Here is a 16617-nt window from a genome sequence, read left to right as displayed (position 1 = left end):
TTTCAGTTATGCTTGTCTTATTTATTTAGATTATTTTCTTCCTCTTTCTCCCTCTAAGACTGGTCTTCTCGAGGAAATACGACCACCTATTCTCCCTAAGGGTTGAGCTCCTCAGAAAGTATTATTCATTCTACCGCAATCTAAGTTGTCTGGCAGTGGCTATGGCCCAGGTCTACAGTATATATATATATATATATATATATATGCAGGTATATGCACCATGCTCAGCTTGCTTTGTAGCCAACAATATTTAAAGCATGGAACCGTGGCTGGCGCTCGCATTCTCCCAGAGGCGTACTCGACCATCAGCTGCACCTTGTACCATGAACTCTTCCACTTGGTCGATAGCGCGGGAACAGATAGCGATTCAGGATGTAAGATTCCTTGTTCTATTTCATGCTGGTCAGACAGATTACAGGTAACGTTGTCTCCTAGTGATCCTTGAAAATCCTGAACGCCAGTTTCACTTCGAAAGAAGCCTCGGTTGTCAATGCTCCAGCGCCATATGTATTTTTCTCTCTAGCTGCTTATCTGTATCAAACCCCTCCTTCGAGCAGTGCAGCTGTTGCATTCATCCCGCCCAAGGGCTGGCAAACTCTATGAGGTGTATACTTGGTGAGTACGTACGGGATGGCTTGCATACTCGTCTCTGGATGGTGGAAGGTCTGGGTAGATGATTCATTCATTAAGAAAGTGGGAAACCTCCATCGACCTAACTTAATCAAGTAGAATGTACCATCTAATTTAGTGGAGACTAAGGTGGAATGAAGGATCTAGTATGCTCTAGTTTAATTTATATGCATGTATAATCCCATGAGGCTAAGCATTCTTACATTTTGGCTCTGGATGTCGGCTAGCGGCTACTATTAGGTCTTACCTAGACCGGTTTTGTCGGCAAGGACCTTTGTAAGCCTTGTCTGCGTATGAGCTCTCAATCTAGTGAATTCTAAGACGGATCGAGGTGGATCCCAAATACACTTCGTCTGTACAAAGACTCAGTCAATCCAAAATCAGTATTTGCTAAGCCAGTTTATAACTTGCGTCAATTCTGATTGGATTGCCGGCTAATCGCAGGATCGGGATACGTGGGATTGTGAAAACGCTTCATGAGCCTGTCGAACGTGCTGTCAACCTCTACGACTGCCCTATGATCACGCAGGTATTTCACGGTATCCTCATCATTCAGGTCCATCGCCAGCTGCAGTACCGAGCCGCTCGATCGAGAGGACTGCGTATGCACAAGCCCCTCGTAGAAAGCGTTGACATTGGCCCCATGCCCAACCAGTAATCGCACTAGGTTTGCATGTCCGGCATTCACAGCCCGCACGAGCGGAGGAATCAATCGATAATCCTTCCGGTCTTGCATGGTACGAAAAGGGCTGTATGGAAAATCTGCATAATCCTGGTCAACAAAATCAGGAAGGGCCCCATTGTCTAGCAGGATCCCGGCGACTTGTCCATCAGGGTAATCCATGCTCAGAGCAAGCGCTTGAGTCCGCGACATCCGGTCGGTCTCGCCTACAAAGAGGCTGACAATATCGGTGTGGCCGCGGGCGGCCGCCTTGACCAATGCAGTTTCGTAATCCCACCCGTGGTATTTAGGGTCTGCGCCGTGGCTCAGGAATAGCTTAACAAGATCAACATCTCCTTGTTCACTCGCCCAGACGAGCGGGGTTTTGCCGGACCAGTGTTCAAACGCCGTGTTTAGGTTCACTCCGTATTCTACCAGCTGGTAGATAATGTTCTTGTGATTTTCTTTCAAGGCACATTCAAGTGCGTCTCGGAGCTCGTTGGTATGGTGCAGGCGCTGTGAGCTACAGTGGAGTAGCAATCCCACTATGGTCTCGTTGCCCTGGAAAGCGGCAATCTGAATGGGGCTGTTGTGCGTGGGAATTCGAGATTTCTGGTCTACACCTAGACTCAGAAGCATCTTGACTAGGCCTGCGTGACCGCGGATGACTGCAAGTGATAGCAAGGAATATCGGTCAGGGGTCTCCATATTCGGGTCACAACCCCGCGCTAGGAGAATCCTGGCTATTCCCTCATGTCCATTTTGGACGGCAAGACAGAGAGGATGTGGTGGCGGACAGTTCGTAAAGCGATGGTGGATTATCTTACCATACACAACCCGCCTCTCAGAGATGCTGAGTTGACCAATTTGCGAATGCACGGGTATCTCGGCTCCGTAGTTGATAGACTTTTCCAAAAGATGCGTCATCCCACGCTCTGCTGCCCAGCTAACCGCCGCACTAGGAGGATGCTGGGCATCCAGCTGATACAACGCAGGATCGAAGATAACATTTAACCGGCGGTTCACGCGGGCCAGAGCAGCGAGGGTCTGGAGTGATTCTATGTGCTCTCCGATGAGGCGTAAGATTTCCGTTGGAAGCGAGGGAAGGGACATGGTGAGATGAAAGACGAGAATTTGGCTGATCGAAGCAGGATTGAGCTAAAGGCGAACGGCTCAAATCCTTTTACGGATGAAATAAGCCTGTGGAATGGCGGCCTAAGCCAAGTTAAGCTAGCTTGGCACCCTGTAGTTTGATATTACTTGCATGTGAGGGCTTGGCCAGACCCCAGATTATTGATAGACGCGTCAGCTTTCTTCCTCACATGTGTGACCTATGCAGGGGTAGGGGTCATTAGATTAAACTATTCGGAGAAAACTCCTGATTCCGGATGGAGGTTGAGTCATGAGCAAATGACTTCAATTTATTATATCCGACGGGGACCTGGAATGAGTGCGCCGCTGGTACTTGCCAGGCACGCAATATTTAGTTCATGTTCCTCAATACTAGCTGCATGCAGTCATAGTTCAGCATGCATTCTTCTAGGCGAGATTGACCATATTACTGGCGGAGATACGGCTGTAATTTCCTTGCAGTATACCTAATTATCCGTTGGCTGTTGGGGAGGAATCTCGCCGCAGTGCATTCTATGTAACTGCCGCTGGGAGGTTGATACAATAATATATCGCTCACCAGCCTTAGCCTATCTTTAGGAGACTTTCTCAGTGGAGTGCAATAGTATCGGCTATTCTAGATTCTATCTTTCACAGTGAAACTCTGTCCGGTTTTGCGCATGCTAATATGTCCCCTCCTTGTAGGGGCATATCTGGTCTCACCACCAAGCACTGCTGCCCCAGGGACCACAGCTGACTGCAGCGAATGGATTGAATATTCCTCGAGCCTGACATGCGCGTTGATCGAGCAGCTGTTTGGAATGACGGAAGCTGAATTCGAGGAATGGGTGAGACCATTTCAAATATCCATCATGAAAATGGACCAACTCATGCTGACTGTGAAGCAGAACCCCATTGTCACTGAACTCGGCACAGGCTGTACCCTGATCCCCGGCCTGTACTACTGTGTACAGCAATTTTACCATCGTCACCGTGAGCTCGTCGAATCCGTTCACGACTACATCTGGAGGGTTCACCTCAGGTACAGCAGTAGCAACTACCTCAACATCTACAAGTGCCATCGCCACTCCTACTCCGTATGAGACAGGAATGGTGTCTGATTGCGATGCCTTCCACCTTGTTGTGAGTGGCGACACCTGCGCGACGATCGCCAGTTCGGCAGGTATATCTGTCTCCAGCTTTGAAACTTGGAATCCCACTGTCGGTTCCGACTGTTCTGGTCTCTGGCTGGACTACTATGTCTGCATTGGTATTGTTGGGGGCGCAAATTCCACTACCGCGACAAGCACGCCCACCATCACAACAACAACCACTACTACTACCACCACTACCACCGGAAACGGGATCAGCACCCTTACCCCGTATAAATCCGGAATGTACACGATTTCGATGAATTCATCTCGTCGTCAGCGGAGATAGCTGTGCCTCCATTGACAGCGCCGCCGGCATCTCTGTCACGGATTTCGAGACCTGGAACACAACCCTTCGCTCTGGCTGTTCAGGTCTATGGCTGGGCTACTGTGTGTAGGAGTCATCGGACTTCTAGAGTCTCAAATTACATACCAGCTATCAAACGCGGGTAATCGAGTTAGAAGAGCGGGTGGACATTTTGACTTCCCAACGTGGAGGGACAGGAAGGCGAAAGTGGTGTGACTAGAGCCAGGAAACGAGGGCGTCATATCGGAAACCCTACTTTAATCATCAATCACGTAAATGCGCCGTCATGACTTTGTTTAATAAACTTTATCAGTAGTATAACATGTCAAGTGGTAGCAAAGGCTACGAATTATTGCCTAAAGGTCACATTGCTAAGTATGACAAGTAGTCTGACCTCCTAATTCCAGCTACTTTACTCATAATGGTCGGTGATACTATTCCAAAACTCGCGGTTCTTATCGACGCGGACAATGCGCGGTTCTCCATCATCAATTTTCTTCTCGCTGAAATCGCAAATTACGGCATAGCTCATACGAAACGAGCGTATGGAGACTGGAGCAGTTCCAGTCTCAAGGGCTGGAAAGACGAACTCCTTCAGCAATCAATTCAGCCGATCCAGCAGTTTGCGTATACCCACGGCAAGAATGCAACCGACTCAGCTTTGATCATAGACGCGATGGATCTTCTGTACACCGGCCGCTATGATGGGTTTTGCCTTGTCTCCAGCGACAGCGACTTTACCCGGCTAGCCGCTCGTATCCGCGAGTCAGGACTCGTGGTATATGGTTTCGGGGAGCAAAAGACGCCCAAGCCCTTCATCGCTGCCTGCGATAAATTTATCCACACCGAAAATCTCGTGCATCTTGATGAGCTTGTGCCGCATGCGGATAGCACTATCGCACCTGGGAATTCTTCGCTAGCTGAGAAAGCTCAGAATGATAAACACTTAGCAAGTCGGCTACGAGCATCGGTAGAAGCTGCATCAGATGACGATGGATGGGCTAGCCTCTCCCATGTCGGTGACCTCCTGACCAAAATATATCCAGACTTCGACCCTCGTAGTTACGGGTATCATAAACTCAGTGATTTGATTGCCGCCTCTTCTTTGTTCGAAACCAGCCGCCGGTCCCTTCCGAAGAACTTGTCTACAGTGATTTATGTACGCGATCGGCGCCGAAAGTCTGAGAGATGTACTGAATAAGTATATTTTTCAGTTCCTATATTCTTTAGGGCTTCATCTGATGTAGCAGCTTGTGGTTGGGTTACTACGTCTGTACTGGGATTCTGTGACAGTGCTGGCTGTGTTTGAGTTACGACAGCATTATGAACAGGGATTGACAATACGATTCGACACATACTTAATTTGATGTTTCCTAGGAGAATGGCAATGAAAAAGTACCTCTCTTTCTTAATAGATGGATCCCCCCGAATCGCTGAGCTCGTCGGCAGGGGCGGAATGTTCACTGTCTCTCATAGCCAGTCCCTAGTGGCTCAGAGATTACGGCGGAAGGACTGGCTTCTGCGTGTACATGAGGAAGGACGATCGGTTGGCCATCGAGTCAAACAACACTGTTCGATTGGGCTTGGTGTGACTTCCCTTACCCTACTGTCCGGTCACGCCCGATACTTCCCAGCAGTTCGGCTCTCCACAGGGACCCGATACAGCGCTGTATGTGAGCAGACAGTAAAGCGCAGCAAGTAAATTCTAGGAAGGATCTACCCAAGCTATTATGGATACAGGACAACAAACCCGGAACTTCGGGGTTTAATGAATACTCTGTCCAATACGGAGAATGTGCGTGCATTCTACTGGACTAGACTATACCTCCATACCCCAGAAAGGGTGACGGGTAGGATGCGAAGGTATATTATTCGAGAGGCAAGACACATTCGTTCTAGCGACAGCCCGCCGCATGAATTCTCAAAAATGCTAAGGAGAGAGTCATCAACTACCTCCCCAGGGTCGAACATGGGTTACCGAAAGATAGGCTCCTCGAGCACTCATAGAGAAGCGTGGGAATCATATACCTGAGGTAACCCACCATGGCTAATACTTTTAATTATATAGGATTAACTAGAGTAACTGCAACAGGCCTTAGTCCTTCATCTATACTAATCTGTGGAAGAAACCCAGTCCTGGAATATTAAAGCTATCTTTTTATTCTTCTAGTAGCTTTATTATAACCCTAGTGAATACTAGGAAGCCATGCAGCACTTCACCACTTTATAGTAATAAGAAGAAGAACCTTTTATTACCTTGCTTACCTACTTCGAGCATCTTAGAAGGCTGAAGTAACCATATGGCTAGATAGTTTATATTTAACTACTCTGTATAGAGGACTTCACCCCTCTCTTTATCAAGCCCTTAAAGATATAAATAATTCTCTTTTTAGCCTCCTATATAATAAATATATAGAGCTTGTCTAGCTTATTAATTAATATACTTACTATTCCCAGCCTGCTAAGAATCCTGCTTTAAAATTAATATCTATTCAGACTTATTATACTAACTTAATAGATATAGACCCTGTTTGGATTCCATATATATATATTATTACACCAACCCTCTATATATTATCTACTTCATCTTCTTAATTATCCACTTCTGAGTATTATACTTACTAACTAGAATATAACCTCTGCCTGTACTGCAGTTCTAATAACTATTAGATTAAAGAATATAACTAGTACTTATATTATTCTAGCTTACCTACTACATCCCAGCATGGCTCACCTTCACCTACCCCTGTTAAGCCCTGCACTAAGATAACAGCCTAAGGTTCTACTATAGATGCGCTCTTGCATTAACAGCCCCCAGAGGTGGCTTTAAAAGAGGGGGGTATTATTATAGGCTGACCCCATGATACGCACCACATTGTGTATGCAGCTGTATTTATAAAATCATAAACTCCCATCCATACTGGACACTAGTTATTGACTATGTACTAATTAATATGCTAGTCTATCCTATTATATGACTCTACTTCCTGCCACACTCTCCTTTTGATGTTTGGCCCCTATGGCCCTAGTTAGAATCCTTTAGTGATTTCTTACCATCCAAACCTCGGTTATAGGTTCAATCGGCTTCTAGCCCGTGACATCTAGCACTTAGTTATTTTAGCTACTAGTTAAAATACGATAGTATTATAAAGGAAGTTTAGGTTTATATAGGTAATACAGAGACTGAGTTAATACTTTATACTTATTACTATAGATAGAGCTGGTCCTCTGGTGAGTATCTACAGTTGAGAATATAATGAGCAGGAGTTGGAAACCGATATGCTGTCTGAGGAGCTGTGGAACTGAAGMCTTTTTAGGCTTACTGGTGGGATAGATTAGCAGATAAGGATTAATGCTTAATCTTGTACCCGGGCCTCGTTATATGGGGCTGAGTAATCATTGAAAGTTTTAAGCTTTGGAAGCGAGTTGTAGTGGAAGCGAGACCCACGCGAGTGGACCTATGAGACAACGCATGAGTCGATCCTATCATCATGTGAACCGGCTTCGAGGTCTTTCAATGTTGGGAAATGGCTAAAATCCTGTTTCAGAAGCGTGGACCAACCATTKTACCATACTACAGAAATTGTGTACATAATTTTATGGACCGCCATCCAAGTCTAAAGCCCGGTTCTCTAGACGAATACCTTATGTCAAAATCCAATTACCAATCGTGCAACTTGTATATATCGACTCTTGATATCTGTTGGCCATGGAGGCCATCTGTACCTCGATTCGACCAAAGCTGCAGTGAGCATGGTCTGGTTCCAACCTGCATGCTGCACATTCGTCACTTCTCCTTTTGCCTCTTGCCATTTTCTTTTCCTGTCTTTTCAAGCGTACTTATGGCCGCTAATTCGAGGATGAGATGCAACTGGTTACAACTCACTTCGATAAGTTTGACTTCCGTGTGCCGCCTGTTTCCTCAACAAAGATTTACCTGTAACGTAACCGACACTGACTCATATACCGCGTGTGTTGCAGCTCGGTTGTGCAGTAGTAACTCGCAAGAAATACTTGCCAATGCACTACAGTATATGGGAGATCGATGAAGTCTGGCAGTCTTACCGCGATTCAGTACCACCACCTACGGTTATACGAGATGTATGAGCAGTACAACCCACCTAGGCCACACTGGCTCCTTGAATTGGGAAGTGACTAGCACCTGCTAACGCACACGAGATTGAAAATAGCGCGAAGACAAGGAGTGCTATTATTGCACTGCCTGATCGACTATGGCACCGCCAGGACCATTTGGTACTAAACTGGTCGCGGACAGTTCACTGAGACCTGAGCTGTCGTTGGACTCCGACATTGCCTGCGTCTAAGCTAGAGGGCGTACACTAATAAAGCAGTGAAGAAGAAAGTGACTCTTTGATGTGAACGGGTTGCCCGGTGTATTATAGTGTATTAGATCTGGTTGCCAGCTCCGTTCCGGATAATATATTTGATACTGAAACGCCAGTCACATCCACTGTTCGATATATTTCGGCTGTTAAGGAGTAGTACAGTGTTGGGACTTGGGAAACACTTAGTATTCTGACCATTGCCCTTTTATCAAACAGAACCTTCATTAGTTTCACATTGAACGGGCAGTTATTGAGTATTGCCGTTCAAAGAGAGCAATGCCGATTCTACAAGGAACGTTCAGCTATGTGACGAAATTATGGCCTGGGCATTGCAGTCCCAGCGCTAGATCAACATTGAAACAGCATGAGTGAAGATGGTCTCAAAAGTGAATGGAATGTTTACTTGGACATCGTATATACATTAAGAAACTCTATCTTTCACAGTCTGAGCAACATTACGACGTACAAGCACCGCTATAGCAGTTTGACCCAGAACAATAGTCACTGGTACTTCCACAATAACCAGACGTGGAACAACACGTCCCAAACTGGGTACCAGTGCAGGTCTTGTTTCCGGCAAAATTCGGGCCACATTCTCCATTTGTGGACGGGCCGCCATTATCAGTGTCACAACTGCCAGAATAGCAGTTCCCTGCACCACAATACGTGGTGCCATTGCCGCAGTAGCCCTTTGTCTATTATCAGCGACTGCAGTGAATAGGAGGGATGGTCATAAATGAATATTGCATCACTTACGTATATACTACAACAGTCCCCGAACTGGGGAATACAAGTCGTACCCCCATAATTGGGCCCACAGGTGCCGTCTTGCGTCGCCGTGCCGTTGCCTGTGCTGACACAGTAATCTGACCCGGTTCCGCAGTAGCCAAATGGCGAGCAGCAGTCGCCAAAGGTGCTTCCAACACAGGTTACCCCCGGAGGGCACGTACCATCCGTTGAGACTGTCTCAGGCGCCACAGGGGCAACGCACACGTCGTAATTAAGCCACAGGTTGCTGCAGGTGGCGTCAAGGTACGTGTTATACTCTTGTAACTGGCTATAGTTCAGACCGAAGCGCAGGTCGACGGTAGCACAGTCGTCACCGGCTACAACGAGATAGTAGTTGCCGCACTCGCTGATGGTTCCGCTTTGGGTCGGGTAGGCCGCAGTGGTTGCTGTGTAGTAAGTAGGCTGGCCGGTCGCGCCAGGCGCCGTGATGGTCGCGTTGGGTTTAGGAAACGTGCCTCCAGGGGCACTTTTTTCTCGCCGACTCTGGTTAGCATCACTGAATGCCGCAAATGTCTCTATTTTGTCCTCCTTGATCTTAGACTTACCTTTTACATACACGCTGCCCTGGTGCAATTCCTGAACAACTGCCCTGGATATTGGTGTTCCAGCTGAGGAATTGACCAGTGGTCACGGTGTAAGTCGAGTTGGAATATCTCTTAGCAAGATCGTTACTATTTTCACAGGGCTTAGCACAGATCACGGTCTCGTGGCTTCAGGCCACCGTTATGCCCTACATACCAACTTGGTGTATCCCAAACCGTATCGATCTCGCATGGAAGGGGGAAACAGGTAGCCTGGTCGAAATAGCAGCTGAAATCCCCAGTGATAACTCTAGCGTCACCCGTTGATATATTGTACCTAGTTGCCGCATGCAGCGTATTAGCAATCAGCCAGCCCACCAACTAATGGGGGGATGCCATACGTATCGCAAAGATCATTGCAGGTGAGCCAGTTTTGCAGCGGCTGCACCATTTGACCCAGACAAGTCGGTGTAGTTGTTGGGGAGGAACCTGTCGTCGTTGCGCTGGTGGTGGTAGTAGCCGTTGCCGTCCCTACGTATAAGGTGGAGGCTGAAGTGCTGTAAGGCAGCGTTGTTGAGCAGTTTGTTTGAACAAGGTCGAACTGATCGATTAAATAATCCGTGAAATTGCTAACTGGTAGCCAAGGATCCAGGAGACGTTGCCGATACAGATTCAAGAAACACTCATTGCAGAACTACGCCCAGTTAGTAGACAACCTCAATGGCACTGATGTACTTCATAGGGAGTTCGCATACCAATTCCTTGTCATATATATTAGTTAGAGCGGACATGTCATCACTGATAGCACCGATATCAAAATCCGGATCGGCACATTGAGGCGCGACTGTGCTGTTGTCATCACCATCGGTGAAGCACATTGTTGGATCCCAACGAATATAGTCACTTCCTTGCCATGTCTGAGAGTCCAAGAAACACCAATTTGATGAACTGTCCTTCATGCATACGAGATCAGAATTATAGGTAAATGTCAGTGGCAGCGCTCTCGCCTTGACCACGACATTGCCCTGGATTGTGGTCTCTTCTGCACAGACTGTTGCAACATTATCCTTCCAGGAACTCAGGGACGAGACACAGTCTGTGGTGCAGAGGTTCTCTACCTCAGCAGTCGTCCAGACTTTATTTATTAGCTTCGCTTCTTCGTTGGCAGACAACAACAGGTTTGGACACAGCAGGCTTACAGTGGATGTCTGCCCCGTGCCCTAATAGGCCAATAGCGGTTTCATTGCAAGGAATGGTGGTGTTCCTGTTGAGGTGTTAAAGGGATACGACATTTCAGGGAGACGGAACCAGAGGCAAGTACTCACAGTGCTGCAAGACACGTACTACTCAGAGAGAGCCCAGCAATCAAGGCGTCTGAATCATAGTTTTTGTACAGCGCAAAATCGGCCGCAACCCAAGTTGTCCATGCCGTAAGCAGGACAAAACAGAGTCTCAACAAGGAGAATAACATTTTGTCCATTGGGTAGGCAAGGAGCTATGATACTCGAATTGCTCTTTGCACGAGGATGGATTCGACGGCATGAGGAACAGGAATGTTGGGGCACTTTTCTCTCTTCCTCTCCTCTTCACGAAGGGCTGTTTGAAGTGCCCCTCCTCGATGACCACGCCATCATTTATCCTGCCGCCTTCCCCTTGCCTGATGCAGGTACTAGGATATTTTGGGCGATTTGGAAGTTCGTGCCTTGTGACTGCGGACTTGGTTTGCTTCCTGTTAGCCTGCACAAGGATACTAGAGATTAGGTGGCGGCTTACTCGGGATATCTTGTTTATTTAGTTACTGGGCTAGTCTAGTCTCCTGCAGCCAATGGCCGAGGCGACATGCAAAATCTGCCTTCTGGAGAACTAAGAAGTAGTAGTTCAACAAGTGCTGACACTGTGCGGCCTTCTCCACCTAAAGCCTAGGTCCATGCATTTCCTAATAGTTTCACATCCCCCAGGTCCGCGACGAGAAATTATTACAACTTCTGTGAAAGGACAATGTCCGACCCATTCTGGGATCTCGGACTAGACCGGAGAACTTGAACCTGCTACTCTTCAGTGGTTCACAGTTCTCTGGCTTAAAATACCAATACCTGTCCTTTGCTGTCCTGAGAATCATTTACACATGCATTTATCTAATGACAAGTTGAATAATTTTGGTATTAGGAAATGCACGGACCTGTGCGTTGGGCGGAGAAGTGCTTGTTAAGTAGCCAATCATTTATTATTGCAATATAGACCCTACAATCACGGTGGTCTGGATCTCTGCAGATTCTGCCTAATTGCTAGGGACTTTTGGACTTCAGCCCTTGACGCAAGCCTTTGCAGAGGCCTTCGGTGAACCAGCTTGTTTGGGCAATTTGGTGGTAGTTCGAGGAGCAGGATACCCCCTGGCGGGCATGCATCCACCATCACTTCAATAATATGGGTGGAAAATAAAGGGCGCTGGCGTGTGACCGGCTTCTCGTCTTCTTTGCCGTCATTTCCACCCCCATATCTGGGTTAAAAGAAATTGTACTCCTGTCTTCTCCAGAGGCTGGAGGTTCCTGTGCCGTTGCTCCAAAGATTTCAACGACAAAGGCCAGAGTGGCTTTTATTCATCAGTCCCTCATTGATACCATTTGCGTGTTGAGCTTTGGCAGCAGCTTCAATGCGAATCCTTTTGCCAGCGCTTCTTGCTCTGGCAAGTTGTGGGATTTCCCAAGGTCAACACCACTATGGGAAACGCAATCACGCGAAACCATTGCCAGAGTTCACTCCAGTACCCCAGTTGCCAAAGAACTCGTCTTCGGCCCTGCCGCCTCTCTACCAGCCCTATTCAAAGAACAAACCTAAGTTCCAAAACGAGGCCCTCATCCGGCAATTGTCTGAGCATCCAGGGCAAAGACTTGACCACCTTGACTCTGGCCCTGGCTCTCTGCGCAAAAGAGACCTTCCCGTAGGCACTTGCGCACCTGGGGTACCTTGCACAAATGGAGCATGTTGTTCAAACACTGGCGTTTGTTCCTACGCCCCCTCGAGTTGCGGGGCTGACGTCTGCATTTCCAACTGCGACGCAAAAGCTCCTTGTGGCCAATACGCTAACCCCGATAACGCAACGTGCCCTCTGAGCGTGTGTTGTTCGCAATATGGATTTTGTAAGCCTCACGTTTGCTTGGACATTTCCCATTCTTGAGAGCAGATGCTGACCCTTATTTTACCCCCCAGGCGGCAGCACTGATGACTTCTGTGGCACTGGTTGTCAGGAGGGGTTTGGCGGCTGTGGACCAGCTCCAACTCCTTCTTGCTCCAGTGGTAGCAACGCTGCGGCTGGGCGGCGCATCGGGTACTACGAGAGCTGGGCGACGGAGCGTCCATGTGATGTGTTTACACCTGAAGACCTCGAGCTGACGGGTCTGACGCACATCAATTTTGCTTTCTCATACTTCGACCCATCTACTTTCCAGATCTCGCCCATGGACGGAAATTCGGCCACCCTTTATTCGCGCTTCACAGCACTCAAGGCAAAACAGCCAGGACTGCAGACGTGGCTATCAGTCGGCGGCTGGTCTTTCAATGATGCAACGAATACGCCAAACACGCAGAATGCTTTCAGTAACATGGTCAGCTCTCCGGCAAATCGCCAAGCCTTCATCACTTCACTGCGCAATTTCATGCAGACATACGGCTTTGACGGCGTGGACATTGACTGGGAATACCCTGCCGCCGACGACCGAGGCGGTGTCCCAGCCGATTTCTCCAACTTCCCAACCTTCCTCGCTGAATTGAGGGCCTCGTTCGGTAGCGGATTGGGAATCAGCGCTACACTTCCATCCTCATACTGGTATCTGCAGCATTTTGACGTTCTTGACATGGAGCGTAGCGTCGACTGGTTCAACTTCATGAGCTACGACATCCATGGCGTCTGGGACTCGACCGACAAGTTCACGGGGCCTTACATCCGCCCGCACACCAATCTCACTGAAATCAACGACGGCTTGTCCCTGCTGTGGAGGGCCGGAGTCGACCCATCCAAGGTTGTGCTTGGGCTGGGGTGGTACGGGCGTTCCTTTACGCTCGCTGATCCGTCTTGCACCACGCCTAACGGCGTATGCCAGTTCACCACCGGCGGTACTGCGGGAGAGTGCACAAGGTCATCCGGGACGCTTTCCAACGCCGAGATCAAACGTCTTCTAGCGGCCGGAACGGGAACCGAATCATATGATGCCACTGCAGGGGTCCGCTGGCTTACCTTTAATACGAACCAGTGGGTAAGCTTCGATGATGGAGTGACAATGCAGCAGAAGCTGGCCTTCGCTAATAGCCTGTGCCTTGGGGGTATCATGATTGTAAGAAACCCCTTTTTACAGCAGTGACCGATTCCCTTCCTTTCTTTCTTATTTTTTCTTTGGTCTCTCTCTCTCACTCTTAACACCATTTTCCTTTCTTTTTTGGGAAAACATCTAACCAAGGCTTTCTTCCAGTGGTCGATCGATCAGGACAACACAGCTGGCGATAGTATGAACGACTTGATGGGCATCGGTACAGCAAACGGGGTGTCAGAGGCAGCTGCCGCTTCATTCAAGGAGCAGATGGCCAATGCTACGCTGCAGAACGCTATTGCGTCGAGCTGCTACTGGTCACTATGCGGAGGGACCTGTACGACCGGGTATTTCGATGTAACTGAAGCCCGCGGCCAAGTTGCTGGCTTCCAGCAGAACTCCGTATGCGCTCCAGGTGAATTCCAGACACTATGTTGCGCCCCGGGAACCACGATGGGCACCTGCCAATGGGAGGGTTTCAGGGGCGTGGGAATGCCTTGCTCACCGGCATGCTCTGACCCCAAGGCCACCATTGTCGCCCGTAATAGCAACTCGTACGAGATGAACGATGGGGGGCAGATTGAAGACCTGACCTGTACTGGTGGCTTTCAAGCATATTGCTGCACGGGATTTGTCCCTTCGTCGATCACCAATTCAGGCAACCTCTTGCTCTATGGCCAGACTCCTGTGCTCAGCAAGCGAGACGGTTCTAATCATGGCCTCAGTCTCTATGTACGCGACCACGCGGTTGAAAAGCGTGCTTTCCCTGGCTTGCTACTCTCCGGATTGGGCGCTCTCTGCCTCGCTGACGCCATCCCGGCGGCCCTTTTAGCACCGCTCACTTTCGGCCTATCCCTTGCTGCGGAGGGGGCAATATGCGCTGTTGCGACCGTTGCCGCCGTCGCTACTGCGGCCATCATCGGTTTTGCAATTCTTTCCAGCATACTTGGGTGGATTTTCGGCGGATCCCCATCTAAACCCAACGTTGGCGTCCCAACGACAATTGCGGGCCGAGCTTCGTATGGCCAGTGGCCGATTCTCGACTTTAACAGCGGCGCCACGTCGACTAGCTGCGATTGTGAGGTCACATATACGTGCCGCTATAACATGGGTTGGGATGAGATTTGTGATAACCAAAGGTGGGGGATAAACGAGCTGCTCAACGGACAGACTGTCTATCATCCATTGGCAAGGGGCCGCGCTGGCAACCGTCTGTATTCACAGTGGAGAAACCAGCGCAGGGACTCATACCGAACCCGGGCCCAAGTACTGATCCCAGGCGAAGGATACCGATGTCAAGTCGATGAGTTTCCTATGGGCAACCTCTTGGAATCAGGAAATCTTGCCCCGCAGGTTTGCCGTCTAGTCAACGGCCCTGCGAATGGGAGACAGGGAAATGATTACTCGGCTTGGAAGGAGGCGCAATGGAATCCTTGCTCGACGTACCGCTCTACCAAGTGCAACATTAATGACGGTGGGCCGCCTGCAACCTGGTATGTGAAACTCAAACTACCGTCATGCGGTCATATCTGACCTTGAAACAGGGCGTTTGGGCCGCTGCCCGGGAGTCGCGGTACTGGCAGTGGAAAACACTTCATAGATGCTTATGGTTTCGACGAGCAAACGGCCAACTCCCTTTGCTGGGCTACATACACTTACACCGTGCAGCCCGGAACTATCAGCACCTCCACGCCTGTTGACCATGGCTTCCGCGTTCTTGACGATGATCCGTATGTGTCCCCCTCCCAACTTTACTAGGTAGTCAATGTATAGCTGACAAGACGATGTTGATAAGCATGTACGGTAATGCCTATGGGTGGCCTCGGCAGTCCTGGCGCATCGATCCAGCCCCGGTAGCGAACGCTTTGGACCGGCCTTATGACTCCCAACCGACAATATTCCAAAGAGGCCTTCTCACCAACGACACATCGCCTGAGAAGCATAGCGACCCCGCTGGCGTCTGCCATGCTGACCTCAGATCACTTGGCAATGGCAAAAAGGATGCTTATCTCGACCTTGATTATGATAATCTTCTCTTTGTCGATCTGGATGGCAAACCTGTCGACGGTCGGACATGCAACATCATCTACGAGGACGACGACCCGCACTCCGAAGTGCGTATCGTACTTGACGAGAAGGGCAAGGTCGTGGACATGTATGTGGGCGACCCAGATGCTGGCTTGTGGACTAGGGAGGCGCTTAAAAATTCCAATTCGGACAATGTGACTGTTGATCCCACCACCGTCACTGTCACGACGGGTGTTCCGGCGGGCAGCGAGTCCCGACCCACGTTCCCTGCGAGTACGACTGGGCCCCAGACGAGATCGGGAAGCGTAGTGACACCCGCGCCGTTTGCGTACCGTCATTGACAGCATTAAACATGTCAATGGAGCTTTCTTTCTTGTAGATTGCTTTATGCCCTCCATCTTGATGGCACTTTTCAGCTGCGGCCAATTAGCAACTCAAGTGCACAAACCCAGCTGATGCGCCCTGAAGATTCGCTCTACGTTCCGTCTCTCGAGTCTGAAGGAACATGATCAAGTATTTTTGTCTTTAACCCATATCCAGAGCAGATCCAAAGTTCAGGCAAGGAAACAACGAAAGCTTTGGGGATTTTATAAAGATATATGACGGGCTCTTAGCTTGGTTGAAAAGATATAAAAGAAAATCGAAGGATTGAGACTAAATTTGTATATAAATCACCATCATTTAGGAAAATGGTAGTTGTTCGATAGCGTGTCCTCGTGAGTGGTTTCTTATGAAATTGCATATCCCTCTCAGGAAGCCTTCGGGAGTAAGTG

At 48.9% G+C, this 16617-nt stretch overlaps 4 protein-coding genes across 4 annotated transcripts; 2 read left to right on the top strand and 2 right to left on the bottom strand.

Annotated features, from left to right (window-relative positions):
- Positions 1-1042: 1042 nt before the first annotated feature.
- On the bottom strand, positions 1043-2404 carry Asppvi_005288 (uncharacterized protein; the record flags this gene model as incomplete). The annotated part of the gene is made up of 1 exon (XM_043301212.1): positions 1043-2404. One exon carries the CDS (start codon positions 2402-2404, stop codon positions 1043-1045), a length of 1362 nt encoding a protein of 453 aa, XP_043157147.1.
- A 1876-nt stretch (positions 2405-4280) lies between these two features.
- On the top strand, positions 4281-5060 carry Asppvi_005287 (NYN domain-containing protein; the record flags this gene model as incomplete). Its single annotated transcript, XM_043301211.1, has 1 exon — positions 4281-5060. The coding sequence occupies one exon, from the start codon at positions 4281-4283 to the stop codon at positions 5058-5060; it is 780 nt and encodes a 259-aa protein (XP_043157146.1).
- Positions 5061-8626: 3566 nt separating this feature from the next.
- Asppvi_005286 (uncharacterized protein) lies at positions 8627-10393 on the bottom strand (the record flags this gene model as incomplete). Its single annotated transcript, XM_043301210.1, is given in 6 exon segments — positions 8627-8913; positions 9006-9534; positions 9551-9665; positions 9733-9852; positions 9917-10209; positions 10271-10393. The coding sequence occupies 6 exon segments, from the start codon at positions 10391-10393 to the stop codon at positions 8627-8629; spliced, it is 1467 nt and encodes a 488-aa protein (XP_043157145.1).
- Positions 10394-12487: 2094 nt separating this feature from the next.
- On the top strand, positions 12488-16185 carry Asppvi_005285 (uncharacterized protein; the record flags this gene model as incomplete). The annotated part of the gene is made up of 5 exons (XM_043301209.1): positions 12488-12614; positions 12723-13843; positions 13979-15309; positions 15361-15546; positions 15612-16185. The coding sequence occupies 5 exons, from the start codon at positions 12488-12490 to the stop codon at positions 16183-16185; spliced, it is 3339 nt and encodes a 1112-aa protein (XP_043157144.1).
- Positions 16186-16617: the final 432 nt, after the last annotated feature.

This window comes from Aspergillus pseudoviridinutans (assembly GCF_018340605.1).
Source record: "Aspergillus pseudoviridinutans IFM 55266 DNA, scaffold_3, whole genome shotgun sequence".
Taxonomy (NCBI): domain Eukaryota; kingdom Fungi; phylum Ascomycota; class Eurotiomycetes; order Eurotiales; family Aspergillaceae; genus Aspergillus; species Aspergillus pseudoviridinutans.
This window is presented reverse-complemented; position numbering and strand designations above follow the sequence as displayed.